At 42.0% G+C, this 26,441-nt stretch overlaps 1 protein-coding gene across 1 annotated transcript in view; it reads right to left on the bottom strand.

Annotated features, from left to right (window-relative positions):
- Nucleotides 1-7,981: 7,981 nt before the first annotated feature.
- Nucleotides 7,982-26,441, bottom strand: part of UBE2N (ubiquitin conjugating enzyme E2 N) — a 26,145-nt gene continuing 7,685 nt past the window's right edge. The window contains exons 2-4 of the mRNA XM_019545245.1: nt 9,803-10,049; nt 9,461-9,601; nt 7,982-8,806 (exon numbers count right to left, since the gene is read on the bottom strand). Of these exons, the coding sequence (XP_019400790.1) occupies nt 8,766-8,806; nt 9,461-9,601; nt 9,803-10,049 (429 nt within the window). The 3' untranslated portion in view covers nt 7,982-8,765. The remainder of the gene's footprint in view (nt 8,807-9,460; nt 9,602-9,802; nt 10,050-26,441) is intronic.

Raw genomic sequence — 26,441 nt, 5'->3', positions numbered from 1 at the left:
ATAATGTAAAAAATGTACAGTGTTGGTGTTGCTACCAAAACTCACTTGATTGCCTATAAATATTTTGATTTTTTTTTTCTTTCATCATACACATTCAAACAGCTAGTGCTCCATAGATTTTTTTAAATACCAATTCATTGTATAGGTTTCTTCAGTCTCTATGCAACCTTCAAAGTGAATGCCAATATTGCTTTTTGTTTGACCTCCTCTAATGCCTTTCTGTAATACACAGAACGTTTAAACCATGAAAACAGGACAGTAAATGGTAACTGACAACAATATTAGAGAAGTTACTGGGGTGACTGTATGCTACAGGAAACCACTATAGCAAATATGCATTTCTCTTAACTGAACTGAACAGTCTACAGAAACGTACTGTAAAACTTGGGCTATGAAGGATAATCTTTACAGGCACGGATGCAAGAAAGTTAAGTGTAGAAACAGTTTCCCCAAGAGTTTGCCCTTTTGTCACCCTCTTTAACAATCTCCTCTGTTCTAATTTGGTTTTAGTTAATTAGAGGTGGTCCTATGGCTTACATTTATGCATTCTGTGTGTGAATTTAAAAACTTTCCCTTTACCTCTTCCACCAGAACATGGTGCTAAACTATCAGCAACTGCCTTGATGTGAATTGTAAAAAGAATCTGATCAGTTGTGCCATTTCCAACAACCTCTCCCCCAGCAGTCATGTTTTTAAAAATGATACAAGACAAAGCATGTGGTATTAAGTACAATGACTGCAATTTATATAAATTGGAATTTCATTAAAATGAATAACCTAATTAGAAAGGGCATGTGTGTTAACATGACAAGCACACTGAAGTATTGCCTGGACTGACAAGTTTAGCTTGGTATTTTTTACACCATTAACTTGACCTAAGCTTGGCCCATTTAACAATGGGCTATGGAGAAAAACAGAGTAAAATACAGCTAATTCTTTTTGATTTTGAGAAATGAGATCTGAAATAAAGAAATCCTTAAGTTGTAAACATTATGACATGCTTGCATGGATTTTCTTTAAAGATTGGTGTAAGAATTTTGACTTTTTATATTTGAGATAAACATCAAAATAAAATCTAAACTAGTACTGTGGATGTTGCAATCTTTTAATTACTGAATATAAATTAAGCTGAAGGGCTAATGCAGAATGCTTAGGCCCCATCTGAAAAGGACTTGGGAAATGACATAAAAAGAATCCACCAGACAAGTCTCCAGCACGGTTTATGCCATCCCCATTCTCTTAGTGTTCAAAATGGAGAAGTTTGCTTAGAAGGGCTTCAGATAAAGCCAGTGATATCTTGCATAATATGTAGATAAATTGCATTATTCTGCAACACTTTGATGGTTTGATCAAATTCATCACAAAATCCCCACATGAGCCACTCCCCTCCTCTTACAAAATAAAAAAAGAGGCAGAGAATAGCAGGTGCCAGCTGCACAAGGAGCCCCAGCACTCAGCCCATTGTGGTGCCTGTGGATTTTGAACTGGCTCTGTCAACAATGTGTAGAGCCATTCTAGGATGCGCCAGATCTACCTTGTGTACTGAACCTAGGGCCAGTCTTGATCAGGTCTGAAGACTGACCCTGTGTGCTGGATCCAGCCACCCATGTCACATGTAGCACACACCCTGGACTGACTTGGTATATGGTATGATGGATGTGGGCTAGCTCATGGTGCATGCAGAATGCAAGGCTGGAGCCAGTGCACAGGGCCAGGCTGTGGGCTTGGCTCAGCCCCTAGTACCAGATGAGTTGGATATACCTGTACTGTGACTATCAGGTGAATCTTGAAAAAATTGTAGCAAGTCCTGTTCAGTTGCTGGTGTTACTCAGCAAGACCAATCCATGGCCTGTGTTTTGTCTACTGCTCTGCATTTAGAAGTAAACACCAGTTTGGATAGTAGAGCTGTCCTTGATACATGTAGTGATATGTTCTGTATATCCATACCCAAATGTTTGCCTCTTACTAGAGCAGAAGCAAATAGGGCTAGCATGCTGTTGAAGGTCCCAAGATGAAAGAGGGCAATCATTTCAGGCCTGTGGAAGAACTCTCCAGCAACAAGTCAGTACCTTTTACCAACTAAAGTCTTCATAGAGGACATCACAGCCAGACTTGCTAACTCCATCCTTTCCTATGTGGGTGGGCTTGAGGTGCTTGAAGCACTCTATTCCCTGGACAGCAATGTAGTCAATATTCATCTTCATTCATCTTGGATGTTCCCATTTAATCCCATTAACTCATTTTCTGGTGCTTCTTTAAAAAACATAGTTCCAACTGTATTCAAACCAGAACCCAAGCAGATCATACCATGCTGAGCAAGCCACATGAAAAAAGTTAAGATTAGTTGTGCATGCAGGTATGTATACATTAAAAGAAAAAGATGACAAAAAAGACCAACTTGAGCCTGAACAGTCCACAGAAGAGTCCATCCTTGACTCAAGAACAGGAGATGGTCTAAGAAGAAAGGGTAATTTTCAAGGAAATGGAAACCAGGCATTGTCTAAACCCATTGTACAAATCAGCACTTGCTTGCATAATGGGCAAAGATCAACACCTCCATGCAAGTCAGCCCCAAGTGGTTTCCAAACATTTTTCCTTGTGTGCACCAATGTCAGTGCTATCAGTTAAATACATGTACACAGCTGTTGGCTGTGTACTAAAACTCATCACCCCACCCCCTGAAGCAACCCCTTAACCTTCTTAAAAATCAAGGCATCTCTTGGAAGACCTCAGAAAAATACCAGAAAAAAATGCTGACTACAGAAAAATACACCAATTTTTATATTGTGAAAACCTCAGAAAGACCATGGGTCAGAATGCTTTTGACAGAGGATTCCTATTTGAAATCTCTGGGTTACCTTGTGAACCCTGTGTTTGCACACCTAACAGTGCTCCTATTGAAAGTCTTCCTTAAAAGGATCTCGCAGCACTCCAGGGTCCACAGCATCCTACTTGACACTCACTATCCTAGAGCAGGGATGTCTAACTGGTAACCCACGGGTCTCTGCAACCATCTCTCTCTCAGCTGTGCAAGAGGAAGGGGCCTGGGGGCTGTGTGCTATTGCCATTGCCTATACAGCCGGGGAAGGATTCCAACAGGCCTGCCTTCACCGCATATGGGTGATAGAGTGTGAGGACTCCCAGCCATGTGCAAGTTAAAGTTAGCCTTGTCCCAGAATATACCCTACAAGCAACAAGGCCTGCTTAAAGCATGAGGTTTGTTTTCCACTTTAGAAGCATTCTCCCTCAATCCCACAATGTATTGCTGCCTCCCAACTATTTCAGACTTATCTTCATGAAGGCAGGCTAACAACTGCAAAGGTAAGTGAATGACTTGCGTACAGAGAACACCAGTCAGTGCAACATTCCTTGCTGTTAAAATTATCAAGCTTCATCTGAATTCTCATCATGCAATTGGCAAGACAAAAATCAGAGCAGCTGGAGGTTTAAGTACCTGGGAGACACAGGAGATAACTGGCTGGGATAAGTACACTAGCTGCAGTAGGCAGCAATTCAAAGTCTGAAATGGTATCTGTAGATTTTAAAATGAATTCACCCAGACATGGAGGAAGTTAGCTGACTACAACAAACAACCCTGACACCTCCAGAACCTTTCACTGATTTCTCTTCAGGCTTTAGATTTTAATTGTTCATGTTATTCTCATAAACAATGACAACCTCTTCTGCAGGTAAGAGCTAATAAAGTACCTTATACATAGACGTTACCTACATTTATGCCACTAAACTTCCCTTTCGCCACTCAGTACATCACATTCAGCAAATTCAAACTGACAGCTTTCTGTTGAAAACTGCACTAACTCTACAAGAGTAGAGAAAGAGAATTAGCCATATTAGTCTGAGTCTAAGCAGAAGGCAGGGCACTAGAATAGTTGTGTGCATCTATTATTTCCTTCTGTCAGTGTGTTAGCTAAAAATAGTGTTCAGCCAGCATTGATAAAAGACCTTGTACAATCACAGCAGTTTTTATCCTTAATTTGTTCAATGCAAGCGAAGCTCATTTGCTCACCTTACTCAAGTTCAACCTGCTACTTAAAGACAATGCAGTATCAAAAAAAACCCAACAAAGATAAAGTAGTTTAGCCACGGGGTGCCACTCTTCACACACACACTTCAGTTATACAGAAAGATTAAGTGTTTCTTCACATGTACTTGAATAGCAATAGTCTAACCTAGAATCAACTAACTGACTGCAACCCCATACTGCATTTATAAGTAACCTGCTTAAAAAATTATGACCAACTACTTATACAATATAGGAATTAGACATAAACTGGATAATTACTTACACAATCAAAGTCTTGCATAAAAATATCAAGGCTAGGACAATACAAAAAAGTTTTAATCAAAGGATGTTATAAGAACACAAGGGAAGAGTCCTTCCCAGAAACTTTTGGTCTAAATTTTACTAGTCTCCCCCAAAGTCACTAGTTGAAGTGGCAAATAAAATTTGTCATTTTCAGAAAAAGATTGTAAAGACATTATATAATGTGATCATTGTGAATTTGAATGGTGTCATCCTACCAGAAAAGGGACCTCTATTTTTAAAGCTCAATTTGTGAGTGCGCATTGGGGGAGGGATGTTACCCCCTTCTTCTATTTCAGTATCATTACAGTCATTATATTAGTTAAGACATACTATAAACAGTAACATAATATTTTAAAGTAACCGTCCAAATAATTCCAAGTAAAAGTATGCATAAGTTGAGAGAAGTTTCACAACATCACTGCTCCATTAACATGTTTTACACTAGCCATGTGTTGGAAATACGCTTTCTTGAAGGACATAAAAGGCAGCACACTTCAGATGAAAACAAACGAACTCACCCAACATTCAGAAGTCATTAAATCCCATTGGTTTCAAGTAACTTAAATAAGTCTCATTTCCACATAAAATATGATCAAAAGTTTTAAAATGGCAATTTTTGTTGCATAAAGATTTTAAGGATTAAGACTTCTGCTGCACTGACCTAGATTACAAACCTAATTACAGTGATGTATTTTTAAAAATTTATTTTTAACATTTGTTTTTACAGTCTGAATCTTGTAACTACAGAAACTTCATGCATAAACTAACATGCAACGTACAACTTCAGTTCTCTTATACAGGATTTCAGGGTAGTGAATGCCTAATACCAAGAACATGCATCTTTAAGTCATGCACTGGGCATCTGTTTTAAAAAAAAAAAAAAAAATCAACTAATTAGGACTTTCTATGGTACGTCAACCACATTGGTGTTTTCTGACAAGTGTGGGCTTCCAAAAGTTATCAAATGATCATCAGATTAAACACAATACATAGCTGGACATATTCAAACCCCATAGAGAAAAAAATTTCAATTTATCTAAAGATTATTTGTATAGGTATTTAAAATTTGTGAACTATGAACTTCATGAGTTTAAATAAGATGCATCTGCAAACACCTATTGGTATGGAGCTATGAAAATTTGTCCATTTCAATCTTCATTAAAAAGTGAAAGATTCAGCTGTTAAGTGCTTACAAAAAAATCAAATTTTATAGTTATAGATCCCACTTTACTCCACAACTTCCTTATTCCCAAAGTTCACTTCAGGATTCATTCATTGTTGGTAACACTAAACCACAATACTACACAAATCTTTCTTTAAAGCATTTAAGAATGGATACTTTTAATGGGTTTAAAATTGTAGATACATCAAAACTATTTCCTTACAGGTTTGTGTTCTCCAGTTATACAGAGAGAAAGATTTGGAACCTATTCACTTACCAAAAGAACTTTCAACTATGTTCTTAGATGTTTTAACAACTGACATATGTTGGCTTGTGTGTGATAGAGTGAATTGTACTGTAATTCAATCCTTTATTCCATGTACTGAATGGAGCAAGCATTTTCCCCCTATTCCATTCTATTTTCTGTGCATTCCAATCAAGATATACTGATAAAAGCAAAAAAGTAAGGTCTTTAAACATATCCAAATAAATGCATTTAACTAGCCCTGAAACTTGGGGTAAAGCTATTTGCTGTGATCCATCATTTATTATATAAGGCTATATGATCGTGGTGGGATACATGCAAAGGCATAATTAGCAACTTCTTCACCCTGGGCAACCCTGGTGGGCACTCTCATGCCCACATAATGGCCCTTCCCACCCACTCCAGCAATGTGTCCCTCTTTTCTTCCCCTCCACAGCACCCCAGCCCCTCCCTACTCTGTGCAGATGGCTCCTCTCTGATCTACTTTCCCTGCCAGACTTGTATGCAAAGAGACAATTTACAAGGCCAAATTTGGCAGCAAGGTTAAGTGACAGAGCAGCTGTAGTACTGTGAAGAGGGGTGCAGGAAAACAGTTTAAGAATGATGCAGGGTGGCACACTGAGCCAGAGCAGCCAGCAGAAAGGACCATTGGGGAGAAGGGGCAGGACACAAGAATGCCCACCAGGTTTAAGAAATGCTGAGCAGTAGAGACAAGCAGGGGGACCTTGAGGACACCCCGGGCTTGTACCCTGCTTGCATACCTCCAGTTACACTAGATCAGTTTCTCAACCCGTGGGTCACGAGAACATATAAAAGGGTTGCGAACAAGCTTTAAAAATGGATTAAAAAACCATGAGAAACCATGGCTTCTCCCTTGCAGGCTGTCATAGTTCCAGCCTTCAAGGGGCTGCTTGGGGCCCACCCCTGCCCCACACTGGGTGGCTGGGCAGGGGCAGTGGATCAGGAGTGAGGGGGACTGGGTCAGGGCTGGCCAATGTTTACAAATGGGTCTTGGTACAAAAGAGGTTAAGAACCACCGCACCAGAGAATACAGTATGTAGCTAAGCATATCCAAGACAACCATCCAACTAATGACAAAAGAACTTGGCTGACTAAACCTCCGCACATGTTCATTTAATAAATGAGTTTTCTTAATTAAAGATGCCAACTCATCCCAAGTAAAACTACAACATCTGTTACAAGTCACAAATGTGAGCCAAAGTACCAACCAATATAGAAATCACTTTAAAAAGCAGTGTTTAAAAGTTGCATTGAACTTAAGTATACTGAACCAAGTTTTTCTTGTGTTACTATGCAATGCACTTTGGAGGGACAATACCACTGAAAGCATTTTTATGTTGAAAATGTAATTTTAATAGATATTCTTCATCTTACATAAGAGCACAATAAATACACCACATTCTATAGAAACTCCAGATGATACTAGAATGGGGGGGGAAGGGCTGAGAATACTGATGGGCAACATAACCATCACCTTAAATTGCAAGATGAAAAACAAAAAAAACATTCCCATTGCAAGCTGTTATTTATACAATTTAGATTGGCCAATGCCAAAAGCTTTGAAATCAGAAAACAGATTTGAGGGAAAAGGATCCAGTAAAAGATTATGGGAAGTTGGAGAGAAAGAGTAAAATGGGCTCCTATTAACTAAAAAGAATCAGAGACAGGAAACAGAAAGCTATCCCGATTTACTTCTTCCAAATGAAGAAACCTTTTCAGTGCCGTTTAAGCAGACTGGTTGCTCAAGCGAGTAACTTAGTAAGGCTTGTAGATCACACCAGTGGGAAGTGGAGTTGTATGCAAGTGGTTTAACAAATATCAGTTGATTTGTAACAATTGTTCTGTACATGGTATTTTATATGCAGGTTTCTTTAAAAAAAAAAAAAAAGACAGGAATTAAAAAAGTGTAGCCTAATACCTGATAATATTTACCACAAAAACAGACAAATTACACGCATACCCATCATTACTGCTGTCATTTGTTCTGTAAGCCTCCTGCTTAAATGATACTCAGTACTCCATGTATATATACATTAATGAATTGTCGCACCAACTGGATTACGCTAAATGATTACTGTTACCAGAGGCTCATTTTGAAAAACAGCTCTTACTGTAATTTTATATTATTTTGGCCAATTTATCAATCACTCTCATGACACAGGCTATTAACATGAGTCAGCATCAACGAAAGTAAAACACTGTAAATTCAACCTCTTATTTAATGTCAGAATGATGAAGACATGAATCACCAACTCTGGTTTCAATTTTTAAATACGATTGTCACATCAGAGAAATGAAAACACAGCAAAAGAAACCGTACAAAGGCCAAGTAGAATAACAAAAAATATTTTACTAAAACATAAGATTTACAGGAGATCTTCCAGACAAGCCATACAAAATGGTCACAAGCTTTTTTTTTTTTCTTCTGAAGGGAGTTTTCTAACACTTGACAGCAGAATCACAATATTATTAGTGAAGGTGATGGATGTTCATTTAATGTTCCCGTTTTTGTTCAAAACAATGAAGCTTGTCCATCTACAGCGTCTAAGTTAGACTTGGCTAGAGGGTATATTCTAAAGTATAACAGGTTAGCTGCTTGAACCAATGCAATTAGCATCACCGTAAAAAGGGAGAAGGAGCCCACAAAATTAAAAACAAGAAAAGCCCCGCAGCTAACCCTCACTACCTTCATTCACAGTGCTTATACTTAAACCATGATGGGAGAAATGATTAAAAGCAGAGATGTGTTACTGCTTTTAAACAATTTCACAACAATCCAGATGATACTTCTAGCCTCTGCTCATGCGTTACAACAGTGAATTAGGACAAGACACAGATTTGCTAATGTGCATTTAATCACCAAAGGATGTCTGGGCTTTTATTCTGTAATGTTTCTAAGACTGTGTCCATTAAATGCAAACAAAAAAAAAAAAAGGAAGAGGTCTTGGCAGAACAGGAGAAGTGATGCACACTTGATGTTCAAAGCGAATTTAAATATTATTCATGGCATATAGCCTAGTCCATGCTCTGGCTGTAAAGAAAACAAAAAGATGAATACATTTAAATAAAGTGAAATAAACCTAACTTCCCAGTTACCTCTATTGTTAAACAGAGGCAACTGAGCATAATTTATGTCATGTTTTATACCACTGCTTAACAAATTTAAGGGATTTCACAATTCCAAATGCAGTTCCCAAAGATGCATAGAAACAGGCACCCCTAAGGTCAGGTGGACTGGCCGTAGATCCAGTAACAGAAAGGTCTGATGTAATCCCCTGACCAGTTACCACAAAAGTTACATTCTGTAATGCCCTGTCACAGAGCCAAGCATGACAATGCTGCAAATCTTTCAGGCTGCTCTTTATCATTCCTCAGAACTATGAAAATTGTTTTTCTTCCTCACTGAGAGGTCATATATTCCCTGGGATTTTTAGCAGCATGGAACTCATAGATAAAGCAGACACCCAGAATCAAGAGATTTACCAGCAGGCATCAACTGCTCTTTTATGCGGACACCATCAGGGACTCCAATACCAACTGAACCAAACTACTGCTCTTGAAAGGTACAGGAACAAAGTAAGAAGTAAGCTTCAAGTTACATCCCAAAATGTTTAAAAGTTATCTGCAATCTACCTTTAATGTATTTCCACACAATAGTGAAATAGAACCTTGTCTGATACATCACCTGTTTCTATGGCTTGGGCTTCATTGGTCTTCCATTGCTCAGCTACATCATTTGCTAATGGATCATCTGGATTGGGAGCGCTTAACAAAGCCTGGATTGATAGCAGAACTGTACGGATCTGCAAAGCTGGGGACCATTTATCTAAAGAGACAGATTTGCAGTAGTATGAAACCCCACTCTCAAACTGCAGCATGCTTCCCTTTCACAGATTACAAGAATGTATGATATAGTCTTTAAAACAAACCAAAATAGAGGTTTATGATCTTTTAAAGATCCAACTATTCAAGCTTAGTACATGAAAGAGAACATTCATTTTTCAACAGTTCAGAAGATCACACTTACCTTTCAAAATATCTAAACATATTCTTCCCAACTTGTCTACATTAGGGTGATAAATTTTGGTCATGAAACGGACTTTAGGAGCTGCCATGGGATATTCTTCTGGAAGGAATAGTTCAAGTTTAAATGTCCCACCCTCAAAGGGGGAATCCTGTGGACCTGCAATGACCACATGAAAATAACGTGCATTGCTTTCATCTGGCTCTGCTTTTATCCCAGGGACTGGTTCTGCCAGCAAACGCTGGGTTTCCTGGAAGAGAAGAAAAAATGCACTGTGTAAAGGAAAATGGAACATTCAGAAAAAAAGACCATAAAACATGCCCAAATCCATAGGAAACTTTCATATTGGTTGAATAGCTTGAAAAATCAAACTAAGACCAGAGCATAATGAGTAAGTATGCATTGCCCACAAGGGTTCTGAACTCAAGCTGCATTCAGTCATATATAATATAAACTAATAGCCAGTAATTAAGCTGTTCTTGGTAATTTTAGCTTCATATGTCTACATTTGTATGACTGGAAAACTAACGCTGCCAAATTGCTCTGATATGCAGGAAAAGACGTAAAGTCTCAAAGGAATACCACAGCAACCTCTGCCTGAAAAACAAACAAACAAACTTGCTTCTCCTGTATATTACATAGGAAAAACCTAAATCAGAAAGACCTTGGGTATAATCAATATTTACTATGCAACAGTCAGAGGGTTAAAAGTGGAGCAAATCATTGAAATGGATATCTATATCTAGTTCACTGTCTTAAAACTAATTTAAAAGTACAGATTAAATTAAATATACTTAACCAATCCCATTCTCTTCTGCATTACTGAAGAGAACCTTAAAGGCAATATTAATTTTCAAAGCCCTGTGAGTTAAGCAATTTGACATATTTCTTTCCACATTTAAGATTACTGGAACTGAATCATTAGAAGGAAAAAAATATATATTCCACTTTCAACTTTATGCTGAGTGTTCAAAAGTACTCTGTGAATAACTAGTTCCAGTTTTACCTTTCTGTGCAGATCTTTCACAAGCCAGCATAAGAAAGGACATTAAGACAAAGTACAGGCAGTTAAAAAGCCCGAGCTTGAATCAACTCAATCTTTGCAAGTTAGTCCAAGCTGCAAGTGAACATATGTTCACTTTTGATTCTGGAAATGTAGCCAGATGCCTGCAGTGGCACAGGCCAGAAGACAGGGGATGCTACAGCACACCTCCCTGCTCAACTAGAGTAGATTGCTTGGGCCAAGTTTAGCACACCCACCCTGCAACGCAGGGTTTGCAGGGGATGGGCAAAGTATCCTGGGATGCTGGGGGACTGAGTTAACTTGAATCTGGAGGGGATCTGGGACAGAAGTTCAATAAACCAATTTAACCTAAATCAGTTAAATCTGCTACAATGTCTATCCAGGTGTATCAGCCATTCTGAAAGTGATTTATGTATACTGAACTTCTGCTGTTTTACAGATTTGAACTGGTTTCCGATCACTTATACCAGTTTATGTGCAATTTCTGTCCCTAGTCAAGGAGAATTACAAACCCAAAAAATGATACCTTTTAAATTAAAATTTAACTACAAAATTTAAAGCATGCATGCACACCAACTTAAGTTTACAGAGCAATGTGCTGCCAGCTGCAAAAATAGGAGCATTACAAAAGTTTGACACTCCAGTAAAAGGGAGAAAATATTCTAGATAAAAATAGGATGCTTTAAGATTTCTTTAGGGAAAGTGTCTTTAGAGCCAAAAGACCATCCATCAACTTAAACAGAAAAGTCTCATTTATATAAAAAGCATCGGGTCATGGACAGAAGTAAAATCACCATGTTCATTAATGCCTACTGATATCAGTTACCGATCTCCGGGAATCCAGATTTTATTTGCCACCGAAAAAACACAGATTTTCTCCTCTACAGGAGAAGGCATTCCAGCCTGCAAGGAGCTGCTTGGGGCCAAGGGGAGGGCAACTGGAGACAAGGGGGCACCACATGCGTGCGTGCAGACACAGTGGCAACATATGGCCAGGCAAGGTGATGGGAGCATCCCTGGCAGCTGAATACAGGTATGTCTATGGTGGGTGGGGGGAGAGGCAAGGGAAAGAGGGGGTTGGAGGGCCAGGGCTTGGGGCTTGTCCAGGGAACTTTGCAAGGAGTGTGCACATGTGTGGCAGGGTGTATGGGAGGGGTGACTGGAGGTCAAGAGTGAGAGGCACCAGTAGGGCCAGTGGGAGGGTGGGTTGTGAGGGCACCAGCAGAGATGGGGGGGACTATAGGTTGGGAGCGAGGGGCAATGCCATGGACAGGACATTGCCTAACAAGGCTGTTCAGTGCCACAAAGCAGCTGGAGGGACAGCTTCAGCTGGACCCACACCCTGATGAGTGAAGAGGGCAGGGGGAGCTTGGATTTTCTATAAAAAACCAAAAGCAAATGCCAAAATATATAGGTATTTATAATTTATTTTACTATAATGACCGCAGTACTGGTAGGCTCCCAAACTGCCTGGAAATCATAAATATATAAATTTAACATCAGGTTCAAGGCATACCTATATACACAGAGGTGTTTCATTTGCATTGTGGAAAAACATGGATGGGAGGGGGTGTTAATCAGAGTAATTGGATTTTCTGTCAGAGAATTTGGGATTTTTTAAACCAGGATCCCTGTGGCTGATCTCACACCGCCATTTGCTATAAATACAGTGCCAAATTACGTCATCTACAAACTCTAATTTTCTAAAAAGCTCCAAACACATAAAAAGTGATTTATTCAAAGGCTGCAGTTAAGAAAACTCTTACTCATAAGTAAGAATCAATGTTCATAACAGGACAAAAATCCTAAACTGGATGCATTATAGGAAAGCAGGACCAAAATGAGTAGAAGTATCCAAATAAAAAAAGCCTGCATCATAACTACTGAAGGAAAATAGCTATTAAACATTTATAAACAAACACGCACACACACCCTTTTTTTTTTTTTTTAATAATACAGTAGATCATGTGACACTCTCTCTCTATTTCTATTTGAAGGGATTTTATGTGGAACTATCCAATCATTCTGAATCAGAATAATCCATCTTTCAGTTTATATGAAAAAGCAAGTATTTACAATCCAAGTGAATCTGGGTTCACCAAAGCTTGTGCTCTAGATATCTCTCTTATTTAGTTAATCTATGAAGGTGTATATATCTACCCTGCCTTGAATCCAATTAAAGCCCACAGTGTTTTTAGCTATGAAAATCTGTAAGAATTTTGTAATTATTTTCCATTTCAAAATGTTTTAAAGCCAGCACTACAGGATAGAGAAAGAAAGCCAGTTTGGGATTTCCACTTGTCAGTTTATTGCTGCTTGACAAGCTTGCAGCAATACTATGCCTTCACTGACAATACAATGATAATAGTTATATTTTTGTTCGTCTCAAAAAATCTCATGTTTAATACCTTGGTGTAATAAACTCACTGTACAAATGTGTCTCCACTAGGACTTAGCCACACAATGTTAAGTCTATACCCCACGTCTGGAGTTAACCTTACCAGCTAGCTAAATCCAAGCAAGCATTAAAGAGCCTTGACTCTACCCTGGGTATTTCCATATGACCCAATGAAGTTTGGTGCCACACCAAACTAACTCAGATATTTCTAAATAGCTACAGAGCTCAGGTGCCTAAAACAGCACAGCACTCCATCCCAACTAAGACTTCTCAGTAGTCCCGAGGCATGCATCCTTCATGATCCTGGAAAAAAAGCCAAAAGCAAGATAGCCACATTGCTTTAGAAATGACATACCTTCTTTCAGTATGGAAGATAAGGACTTAATGGCTAGCCTGGTATGTGCTTCAAAGTTGTACCAGTGTCAATAGTCTGGTTAGTTTATTTAAAACAAGCAAAAAAACCCACTCAATATAATTTATACCCAAGGTAGCCAACTGAGCTGGACTTAACTTGTGTGCCACATGCAGCAGATTGAGAAGCAGACAAGTACCACAGCAAATACGCAAGGAACAGAACGGAGAGCAGCAGGTCAGGCAAGGAAAGAGGACTGCAGTGGCATTTGGGGAGGATGCAGAGTTCATTTGTGGCACAACCGCCAAAAAGGTTGGCCCCATGACAAGGCAGAGTGTAGAAGCAGCTATTCTGGTATAGAATATAGGGACTGGGGCCCTGGGACCTGGCGCTCCCTTGAACTCCAGGATATAACGCCCCATCCAGTGCACAGAGCCTGTATCTTCCTCTGCGTCAGGCAATTTGGCAGCAGAGGACTGATGCCACCACTCTCTGGCCACCAAATTTCCAGATCCATGAGGTACCCTGTGGGCAGGTGACATGCAGTCACAAGCCAGATCTGGCCTGCAGCTGGGGGCTAATGACCCCTGAGCTATACCAATAAAAGCAAACCGAAACTGAATCCACACTAGAAGACCACAAGTGTCATATTACTTCAGTGTTATACTAATTCAGCCATAACCTTTCTGTCTTTCTTGAAGTTAATATGCCAGGTATAGACAAGAATAAAGTATATTTTATTCATACTGGTGTCAATTTGTGGATTCTCAGGTTAAAGTATATGTACACGTGCGCATGCACACACACAGATTAGCCAAGTACAAAATCAGGCAACAAAAACAACATAGGTTACTTTTAGCAAGTATCACAGATTAAACTATAAAACAAAAGATAACTATATTGCAATACAACACATAAAAAAAACCCACAGCACAACACATTCTCTAAGAGTGAGAAGGGGAAGATTTGATCTTCCACACTAAAAAGTGTTGTACTTTACATAAAAAAAAAAAAGTGCTCGTCACTTGATGTCAGTGGTGCTTAACCTCCGGCTTACAGGTCACCCCACAGGTCAAAAACCTCGGCTGTGGAAAAGCAGCAGCATTAATTGTAGTTTCCCTGCTGCCAAATTTTAGTGCTACAGGGAGCATTCTGGGACAGATGATGTGGCCCTGCACCCTAGACTTTGCCAACATGCGATGGGGCTGGGGCATAGGATCACCCCGGATCCAGTACACAGGGTTGGGCCAGCATGCAGCTGAATCTGGTACATGGGGATCCAGCTGGCATACGAGATTGGGCTATTATGTGTGGGGCCAGGCTGGCATGCCCAACTGCAACCATGGACTGGCCCCACACTGGATAAGACCCACTGACTGACCCCATGCACAGGATCCAGCCCCACACCATTCATCCAGCCTGTGCGGCCAGAAAGTTGAGCACCACCACTTTCCGTGTCTGTTGTCATGGACAGAATAAACTTGAGCATCTGCAAGTCCTATTAAAACTTACTCATTGAGGCTCTAATGCAACAAAACACAGTACATCAATAATGCCTTGGATTTCATTGGAATTATTCATTTTTAAATTAAAGCATACGCTTAAGTGGTTTGTGTGATCAGGACCTATGAATTCTAGCACTAATTTTTCTTCTGTGAATTACGACAGAAAAAATGCATTAAAACAGCCAACTAAATGCTTTAAACAAGATTTTTTAAAAGTTGCACTGACATTAGAAGAGATTACTACTTTTTACAGGTACATTGCAAAAATGCACGAAACTGAATCCAATACAGTGGATAGCTGAATTAACAACTTCTCAAAAAGCTATCAATTTAAAGCAAAATGTTTTTGTGATACCTGGAAAAGTGTGATTCTTTGAGACTTACTGGAAATTATGTCACTGGAATATATTTGGAGAATATTTTTCATGCTATTTGCCATAATATTTTTCATAAAATTGTAGGTAATTTAGTGCAGTGTATGGGGAATAAGTGCAGTTTAAAAAAAACACTGTAGAAGTGATATTTGAAATATTTGAGAATTCCTCTGGATCAGTCTGTTTTAGGGCTGGGGTGATGTTGTAGCTGTGACAGTCAAGGGAAATGCAAGGGACAAGGATTTTTGTGGCTGGTATCTTTTACTGCCTAGTTGGGAGGGACACAGATGAGCTTTCAGGTACCACTGTACTCCTTCCTTGGGTTTCTGAGTAGGAAAGAAACCACACAAACCAGACATACCACAACTAAATAACAGAACAAAGCCTCATGCAAAACTCCTGTAAATAAAAACAGGATACAAGAGCTATTAGCAGGTCGCTAACAGACAAGAGAAAAGCAGTAACCTGAGGGCAGCCTGAGGAGTGGAAGAGCAAGACTGATCAAGAGGGTGGTTCGCTAATCTGTCTCGAGTTAACGGAGTGCATCTTCTGTTGCTGCAAGGAACTGCCAGAGCCCATGGACACCCTACAGCTCTACTACAGCAGTGGTACACTCTGCTGGTACCATGCACCACAGGAGCACCAACAGCAAGCAGAAAATATAGATACATCAACAGAGGTGTAGGTTGTAGCCATGTTGGTCTAATAAAATATATCATATTCACCCAAAGAACTTTGTCTGCCTAGATACATCAACACACACTTTCCATCAGCTGCCAGGCAGCGGCAGAAGCTCTCCGCTGCTCACAGTTGATGTTATTCTGTCAGCAGAAAGGAGGAATTCTGCTGCCATAGGGGAGCTGCTAGCATGAACACACTCATCGTTTTGCTGGCAAAATTATACAGCAGGCTGAAAAGTGATGTTACTCTAAGAAACGAAAGCTTATTGTCCTGGTCAGTGATTTTCAACCAAGGTGTCACCCAGGGGTGCCCTGAGATCCTTTCAAAGGTGCCACAGGGTGCTACACAACGTTAGGTAAGGAAACATGATTCACAAGATAAATCCAGAGATTTTTAAATAGAAATCTATCAAGTTAAAAACATTCCACTATGTTGTGGTCTTTCTGAGTCTTTTCCAACAGAAAAATTGCTCTATTATTTTTCCATAGTCAAAAAATCTGAGCAAAAAACTAAGAGCTGGCATTTTCTAAGGGGTACCTAGAGTCTAAAAAAATTGAGAAGCATTGGTTCAGGAAGACCCTTGCACTACAGATCTGGGAGAGAGATCTTTTTAATTAGTCATCAGGAACAAGTCACAGACCCAGAAAAAGGGAGGGATGCACAAAACAGGAGAAATGTGAGAAGACCATGTCATTTTACCCACCCCCTTCAGGCATGTCTAAGCAGCCTCTCTCCCAATCCCAGGATCACCTCCAAACCATGCCCTACCTATTCAATCCTAGTCAGATACCTCAGAGAACAGCAATCACATAAAGCAGCATTTCTCAACCCATGGGTTGCAAGATTTCAAAGGGCTGCCAGCTGTGGGTTGAGAAACGCTGATCCCAGGAAAGCGCCAAGTCTGCAGCAGGGCAGAGTGGCAGGGGGGGAACTGCAAGGGCAGGGTGGGTGCTCGTGGGAGCGGGAGGCTACTCAGGGGGCACAACGGGCTGTAACCAGACTGCCTGTAGGGGCTGCCACAGACCTCCCCTCCTTCCTCCAGCTCACTCTTCTGCCACCCACATGAGCCGCAGCCACCGCGCTCCAGCCCAAGCAGACAGGAGCAGCTGGGAGCCCCTCTAGCAGGGCTGGGGATGGCAGGGGGCTGCAGGTCAAGAGTGAGGGAGACCAGCATGCCGGGGAGGAGGAGGGGCCAGGGATTGTGGGTGATGCACCAGCAGGGCCAGGGGTGTGTGGGTCGGGACAGGCCATAAATCTTTGCAAATGGGTCCCAGTAGGAAAAAGGTTGAGCACCACTGATTAAAACATGTGACTAGGAGTACCCAAGTCCACGCTCCAGGGCTGAGCTCAAACTCTGTTTCTGGGAAGACACAGAACAGCCCCAGGGAGAGCATGTTCTCAAGCTATTCTTCTACCACCCAGCCACCCCCCCACATACACACACACCACCACTATATAGACATGGCTTTAGTCTTTCAAGAATCTTACTCAAAAACTTCCTCAAATCTGTTAAGAACACAACTCAGAGAACCAGTTGGAGGGCTCCAAGTATTTAAAAAGGGAAAATTCTTGTCTGCTGTGGTAATATACCAGTTTGGTATAGCTCCTGCTCAGCTACAATCCTTCTGAAATAAACTACAATTTCCAAGCAAAAGAAAGCACAATGCAAAATGTTGGCAAAATACTTTGATTGGAATGGCAAATTCAACTCTGAATATTTGTAAAATAGCCATCTTTTCTCTAGTAAAAAATATATAAATAAAAATCACACCAGCATGAAATGAACACCCTACAATATGTTATAGCATATACGTCTGGACTAGTAATGACTGAATACAAAATGTACTACATGGAATAAAGAGGTTAAGCAGTTGGGGGTAGGGGAGGACAGTTGTTTGTTGTTGTTTTTTTCTTTTTTCCTTTGAGATGCAGCTCTGTATAGGCTGCCTGGCTAACCACCAGACACCTACTTTTTTCTATCTAGCACTTGAACATCATGTGGCAAAAAAGGCTGAGTAACCACAAATATGCAAGAGGGACTGCTTTAAAAAAAGTGCAAGTAAAAGCTATTATGAAGCTTTTAGAACTTAACATGTATTTAAACAATGGCATTCTTGTTTCAGATTTTTAAAAACAAAAAATTAAATTCTTGTTCAGATTTTTTGGTTAGGAACTCCCTCAAACACAAAACCACCTCCAGTGCCCAAGCTCCCTGGCTCTTGCCAATTAAACTTTGCTTAAGAGTGACTTCCATGCCAAAAGAAGGTATGGACACAAATACTTCTGGAGCCATTTCAAAACTGTGAAAGTTTGCTCTGTGTAGCAGCTGTTACGTTCTGGGTGGAAAACCTGAGGTATACGAAAGTGGCAGAACTGTTCCAAGTTTAACTCTGCTTCATCCAGAGTTGAAGTCAGAGCTGTTTTGCTATATTTGTACTGCGCCCAACTTGTCCATAAGCAGGGCTGTCCCCAGGGTACAGCGAATCAGGGCGAACGCTCTGGCCCCCACCTCTCCTGCAGGGCCCACCTGGTGCTGGCAGCTCTGCCAAGCATTGCAGAAGTAGTGCAGAGAACCCCCTCCTCCAGCATGGGGGAGAACCCAGCCGGAGCCCAGCCTTTGCAGGGGTCCCACAGGTCCTGCACAGGCTGATCTGCCCCAGGCCTCATATCCCAATTATTTTGGGTGAAGGGCTGCTTACTGAGTTTTGGCAAGCCATCGAGGGCCACATGACAGGCAACCGGGGCAGATAAGTATTCATTTTCTAAATTTTTAGGGGCCCTGCAGGCTGGATAGAATGGCCTGGCAGGCCGCATCTGGCCCATGGGCTGTATTTTGCCCACCCCTACCCTAGGGTCAGCCCTGTCCTTAAGAAACTAGAAGTAACAGCTGTTGTATGCTTCTGATCAGGAGCTCCCCTACTGAAACATTTCCCTTTGGAATCTGCTCCAAATGGATGTGCGCCCATTCCCAGAGTTTCTTTACCCAGGTTCCTTACTTTCCACTCAGGATCACACATCTGTTTTCCTACCAAAAGTTTATGTTAATCCTAAAATTTTATGGAGCATCCATAACCACTATTCTTTCTGTGACCAGCTTCAAAGTTTCCTGGCCAAAGTCACAAAAAAATGAATAGTTCAACAAGCAAAATTAAAAAGTTTAGCTACCAAGAGACTACTCATTTCAGGATTTCAGAAGCAAAGAGAAAGAGTCTTCATCCACAGAAGTATAGTCCTAAGAAAGAAGACAAATTCCTTATCATACATGGACATTTAAGAACTTCTTAATATTTAAGAGGACAAGAGCAGCCAATAAGAAGTAGCTTCCTCTTTTTAAGGCAATGTTACAAAGCTAATACTTTTAAAACAGTACTGAACCAACCTGGAGACTAAATGAAGTGTCATATAAGCAACCCAAGACCCTGAGACAAACACTCAACCTGAACACTAAAAAAAAAAAAAACCCCCCCGCCTCTCCCCCATTCAAAGAAAAAAAATTGGACACTATTTAAAACATTTTCAAAGCTACCTTCCCTCCCTTCCTTTGCCCAGATACAAAAGAACGATCTTTCCTTTACAACATTTCTGTTACCAGTAAATACACTGCTGTCAAGACAGGTCAGCCAAATAAGCAATTCAAAATACCCAAATCTTTACAAGGCACACCAGAGAGCATTTCACTAGACATTCTAAGTGGCTTAATATTCTGACACCTTTCGCCAAAAGGAATGTTAGCTCAGATACAGGGAAGTGATCAACTGCACTCCTGGGATTTAAAAAAGCTCTGTGCCACAAAACAGCAACGTGCACTCCATCCCATTCAGGAACAGAGCACCAGGGAACAGCTCTTCCCAGACCATATCAAACAAGAACACACTGCACTTGGTTGAGTCTTTTGCAAAACAGTACAAGACATCCTGCCCTTCCCCTACCCCTGAAAATTTGATACAGCTTTGCAAGGTTTACAGTCGTGCCCCTCCTTTTTTGCATCACACATTCTTGCTTGCTGTTTATGCAATTTCAAGAACCACCCCTGCTTGCTGTTCACATTTTGACATAACCCAAACAATGCATAAGACACTTTATAACCAAAAAGTACTTTTCTTATTCACTTTTAAAAAACTTCAAAAACCTGCACCATGCTTTCTGACAAACATCCCAAATTGGTACTGGCTGAAGATGAGAAAGAGCGCATTATGAAAGAAGAAAAAGTTTAGAAAGCAGTAATAAGAATCCTTTGATTAAGCTGTACAACTCAGCCAGTCTTGGCAAATATGTATGATAGAGAATCAAAAGAATCAGCAGGAGATCTTACTGTGTCAAAAAAGAAATTTTTGAAGAACAAAATTTTTTTAAAAAGCTCTGTATTTAAAAACTACACAATGCAAGTAGTACCAAGAGGGGGATCTGATGGTAGGAGTATACTATAGGCTTTCCTACCAAGAAAAGGAGAATGATCAAGCATTCTCCAGGGAACTGACGGAAACAGCCAGCACCAAAGACCTGATTGTCATGGGCAACTTCAACTACCCTGACATCTGTTGGGAAGACCATTGAGCCAGCTCCAGCAAGTCATCCAACTTCCTGGCAGCTACTGACAACTTGACACAGGCTGTGGAAGGACCAACTAGGGGTAAAGCCACTCTGGACTTCGATGCAAGTACCCTCTTGGCACTTACCATCAAGACATCTAAACTAGGTCTGTGCTTAAAGCAATGCCAGAATACTGGTGGTCAGGTGTGTGGAGGAAATACTGCGTTCCCAAGCTAAATACTTATGCCAACAGAACCCAGGGTAAGTTCAGTGTGGCTTTACCAGCACAGAAGTCCCACTATATATAGCACAGGGGCAAGACACAATCCTTGTTTCTCACTTTTTTTGGTGGTATGTTTAATGTAAAATGCATAAACAATGATGGCACTAGGGAGCAGAACCCAAAACTACCTTCATCCCACTACACAGGAGTGTTCACACCACTAGGCTATAGTCTTACTCTTTCTCATTCTCTTTCTAATTTATTAATCCTGCAATTCTTTTGCATAATTGAACTGCTTCAACAGGATGGTTGGTGAATTTTCCCAGTAAGCCTACCTTCTTGGCTTCTACCTGCTGGTCAAGGCACTCTCCAAGGTAGAGGCAATGTATAGGTGGTGCATGTGCACCCCCAGACAGTGCTGGTGCAGCCCGTCAGGCCGCGTTCCCCATTTAGCTGAAGGGCAGGGGGGGGAGGTCGGAGCACCCCTGCAAGCGCCAGCCAGGGAGTGGGACCACCAGCAAAAGCAGCTGCACTGCTTCCGGAAGCAGCACGGCCACTTTTACGATGAGTGAGATTGACCATATGGGATTCCCCCACCCCCCCAAAACAGGATCAGCCGCCAGGGGGACACCCCACTCCAGCCACTGACTGGTGTTGGCAAGGCACTCAAGAGGCACCAGATACCCATGCTCCTAGGACATGGGAGTTATAGGTGTGAACTTTCATGGCCTGACAGCCTTAGACCCACTTTTCACAGTTCCTGTCTGAGCATTTTATCCACCAGGATACTGCAGCAACAGCTGAACACCTGTTATCAACTTCATCTCATGAGAACACCAATCTTTTCAGATTTAGATCTAGCAACCATCGTCCATGCTTTCATAACTTTAAAGCTGAACTACTGCAATGCACTCTGTGTGGGGTTGCCCTTGACCAAGGACCGTCTGGTAGCTGCAGCTGAAACAAAATGCAGAGGCCCACTTCTGACAGCAGTGGGTTGGCCACAAGTGCAGAACTCCAGTGTCTTTGAGTAGCTTCCTAGGAACAATTCAGTGGTGTTGGCTTTGACAAGGGGCTCTTAACAGTCTGAGCCCCAGCTAAGGGATGATGTTCTCACTATATTCTACCACTATCACCATTTTCAGCAGACTTTGTTTCATTACATATTATTTTATTTTAATATGTGTATGTGCTTTTATGATTTATTAAGCTTTCTTTATTATTGCAAAACCACTCAGTCTTTTCTGAGCATATAAACCCACTAAATTAACAAACAAAAACAACCCAACAAAATGATATGCACTACTGCTACTTTCCTCTCTTTATCTGGCTGAGTTGAGAGGAAAACAGTGAGACTTGCTCTGTAATGAGATGAACAGTAGTAGGTACTTATCCTTGAGGAGACTCAAGCTCTAGATTCCAGGTGAACAGAGGTATCTTCCTACAACCTTAATGAGTTAAGTCCCAGAAAGTGAGCAATCAGATGCATTTGTGTACCTAATATCTATTGGCTAGACCAGGGGTGTCCAACCTTTTTGAATGTGGGGCTGGATCATAAACTTTTTATCACCCAATGGGCCGGCAAGCTATATTCAAAGACCTCACAGGAAGTGGTATCACATCAGAAAGTGATGTCACATGACCTTTGACATCAATGAAGGTCTCAAGAATATATGAAAGGGTCACGAGCAAACTTTAAAAGTGGGTTCTCCTTTAAAGGAGAAAAACATATAACTGTGGCTTTTCTCTTGTGGGCTGGCAGAGTTCCAGCCTGCAAGGGGCTACTTGGGCCCCCCCCATGCCCCACATACTGGGGCACTGGGGTCTGGAGGTAGGAGCAGTGAGGGACACTGGGTTGGGACTGTGAAAGGCTGGGACTCCCCCAACACACACACAGGTGCCAGGAGCCCACAGTCACTGGCCTGGCCCCAGGGGAGGAGTTGTATTCCTGCCCCAACCCTGGCCCTACCTGTGGCACCCAGGCCAGGCAGGAGACGGCAGAGGCAGATGATGAGGATAAGCCTGGCCTCCACATTGCCCCTGCGGATCCACATCACTGCGCTGCACCAGGCTGGAGGGAGCTGGAGCCGGGCGGCACCTCAGGGCGCAGCAAGCGCAGGCTCTGCCTGAGCCCAGGGCCGCCCCGCACAGCGCAGTCAACGCCAACAGCCCGGCAGGAGGAGGCACCTGTCTGCGCCGCTCAGCCAGTGACCCGGGGCCTCTCGCCTATGGGTGAAGAGCAGCGAGTCGCTCAGGCTGGGAAGCGGTGGCTTCCCCACATGGTGCTGGGGATGGGAGGAGGTGGGCTGGGTCTGCACTCCTCTTCCCACACATACCGCATTGGCAATGTCAAGCTGAAGCTGTGTGTGTGGGAACCTTGTCCCTTTCCCAGACCTTCAGCAGCCATTAGGAAGTTACCGAGGGGTTGGGGGAGGGACAAGGGGCGGGAACGAAAGTAAACTGTGTTTACTTCCGTTTCCTGTTGCAGCACCGCAGGCCACAGAAAATGCCTTGGCGGGCTGCATGGCGGCCCACAGGCCGTATGTTGGACAAGCCTGGGCTAGATCATGAAAGCTTTCTACACAATATGTGGATAGTTTTTTTAATCGCCCTTCTAAAGTATCCAAACCTGCATTTTGGATTCCACCCCAAGAACCCAAATTCAGGCATTGCAACAGCAAACCTATGGTCCCCAAGTATTTATTAACTCTACCCCTTTGTTCCTGTTCTCCAAGTTTATCCAAGAAAGGAGAAGCAATTCCTGTATGTCTCAGTCGCTAGTCAGATTACCTGAATGATCATTTAAAGAACTTTTAATTACCACCCACCTGCCACACATAGGTAGACATTAATGCAGATCATCTCTTATCTTTGTCCTGAACTCAATTGCTGACTTCCTGACTGAGTCAGACCCAATTTTCTCCTCCTGTTTGAGTCAAAGGCCCATTTGTCCCAGGCAGCCTCACTCAAGTCACACACTTGTTTCCTAATTTGTTTCCGAATATTTCACTCTGTTACAAAAAAAAAATGCATGACCCTCATTCAACCATAAATTGCCTTGAGGATTTCTATTCAGTCCTTCTTAATTTCCAACATGCTGCCCAAGTACATTGACTAACCAATCTTATGACAAACCTAGCAGTACTGCTGTGGTACTGTGGCAATAAATATAAAACCTATTTATAAGTCCATTGTCATACGCCCCGTTTATAGTCCCCCCGTACACTTTTAAGAATCCCAACAGCAGGAAAAAAGCTTTTCATTATCCTGGTGCAGAAAATTCATCTCTTAATGAATTTTCTCCCAGTCCCAAGGAGGTTTGATTAAAGTGAAGGTTACTGTATCCACACTTTACAGTATCCAAGCATAAAGTGTTACTACCACTCTAACACCACCTCATAGTTAGAGACTTTACCTGAACTATATTGATCAGAACAAAACCTGCAACTGCTTGGGGAACTGTTGGGATTAAAAATGAGCGAACATACTGGCATGTGGAAAAGACAAGAATTAAAGATCTCAGCCAACAGCTGAGTGAACACTTGGTATTCTGTCAAAAAGTGTGTGCGGGGTAGAGGAAGATTAAACTCTGGAAGGACATATAGACTGGTGGCAGCACATCAACTAGTTACAAGTAGCAGCAACAACATTCAAGATACAGCTACTCTTCACTTAGCACAGGGACGGGCAATTATTTCAGGCAAAGGGCCACTTACTGAGTTTTGGCAAGCCATCGAAGGCCACATGACAGGCAGCCAGGGGCAGATAACTATTAATTTTCTAAATTTTTTAGGGGCCTCGCAGGCCGGACAGAATGGCATGGCAGGACCCATCTGACCCACGGGCCACATTTTGCCCGCCCCTGGCTTAACGTCATAGTTAGGTTCTTGAAAAATACAACTAAGCGGAACAATGTTAAGCAAATCCAATTATGTCATAGTAGTTAGCTACTAGCAAGCAGCAGCCAAACAATATTATAACCCAACATTGTGCAACTTTAAATGAGTATGTTCTCTAATAGATCAGCAACATAATAACAAAACAAAGTTAACTGGGATGACATTAAGTGAGGAGTACCTGTACCAATAGGAAAACAGTGTTTCTTACATAGGAAGATAGCTGTCTGAGGAAAACCGTCTCCCTATTATACTGGCTTTGACTGGCTTTCATAACAGTGGCGTTCAAACCCCTTCTCCCTGCACCCACCCTCAACTCAAGCTGGACAAACACTAAAATCCAAAATAGGCCAAGGAATAGGAAAAGGGTGAGGGGGGTGTGGCCACACCCTCTGGTGCACTTCAGCAGCAGGGGGTGGGGAAAAAAAAGAGGGAATGAGCAGTAACAGTGTTCACAGAAAATGAGGGTTGGAAGGGACCTCAGGAGGTCAGCTAGTCCACCCACCTACTCAAAGCAGGACCATCCCTAACTACATCATCCCAGCCAAGGCTCGGTCCTGCCTGCTCTTAAAAACCTCCAAGGATTGAGATTCCACAACCTCTGTGGGGAGCCTGTTCCAGTGCTGTTCTACCCTCTTTGTGAGAGTTTTTCCTAAGAATCTAAACTTCCCTTACTGCAACTTGTGACTGCTGCTCCTTGTCCCATCATCTGCCACCACTGAGAACAGTCTCACTCCATCCTCTTTGGAACACCCCTTCAGGTAACTGAAGACTGCTATTAAATCCCCCCTTAGTCTTCTCTTCTTCAAACTAAATAAGCAAGCCCAGTTCCCTCAGGATCTCCTAAGAAGTCATATGCCCCAGCCTCCTGACCATTTTCACTGCCCTCCGCTGGACTCTCCCCAATTTGCCCACATCCTTTCTGTAGTGTACTCCAGATGTGGCCTCACCAGTGCTGAACAGAAGAGAAGAACCACTTCCCTTGATTTTCTGGCAATGCTCCCACTAATTCAACCCAGTCTGCCATTAGCCTTCTTGGCAACAAGGGCACATTGCTGGCTTATATTTAGCTTATTGTCCGCTATAACCCCCAAGTCCCTTTCTACAAAACTCAAAAGTTTTTACCTAAGACTGTAAACCTCAGTTAACTACTAAGTCAGCTTGAGAGGTCTGTGATTTTCTCAGAAGACAAATGGTAGTATAAAAATACATGAAAATGAACGGTAAAGGTCAAACAAAGGGGACTCCACACTGTTGCTTCTGTAGGCTACAATCGCAGCATATGCCAGCGTCACCTTGTGTCAATCCTTCCACTCCCCCACCGCAAAGCCTCCTGCTCATCATGTGCCACCCTCCATCTTACAGACTCAATGCAATAACCACATCCTCTTCATGCCAGGGTCACCATACATTCCTCTCATTCACCTGTAGTGGTCATTCCACTCCTTTAACCACATATTTAACTTTATGCCTTCTCTGTTCCCCGCTCCTCCCCCCATTATTCTCTTCTTTCCACCTGGAAGATCTCTCATTCAGGGGGGTCAGCTTCTTATACCCTACTAGCCAAATGCCCATGAAGAATGACGGGCAGGGGAGGGGGAGGCAGCCAGGGATAGAGGCTTACACTGGCCCCACTCCACCCATCTTTGGGGCCAGGCC

This window comes from Crocodylus porosus, unplaced genomic scaffold (genome assembly GCF_001723895.1).
Source record: "Crocodylus porosus isolate Cpor-Errol unplaced genomic scaffold, CroPor_comp1, whole genome shotgun sequence".
Taxonomy (NCBI): Eukaryota; Metazoa; Chordata; order Crocodylia; family Crocodylidae; genus Crocodylus; species Crocodylus porosus.
Note: the sequence above shows the minus strand (reverse complement) of the source record. Positions and strands in the feature narration are given on the sequence as shown.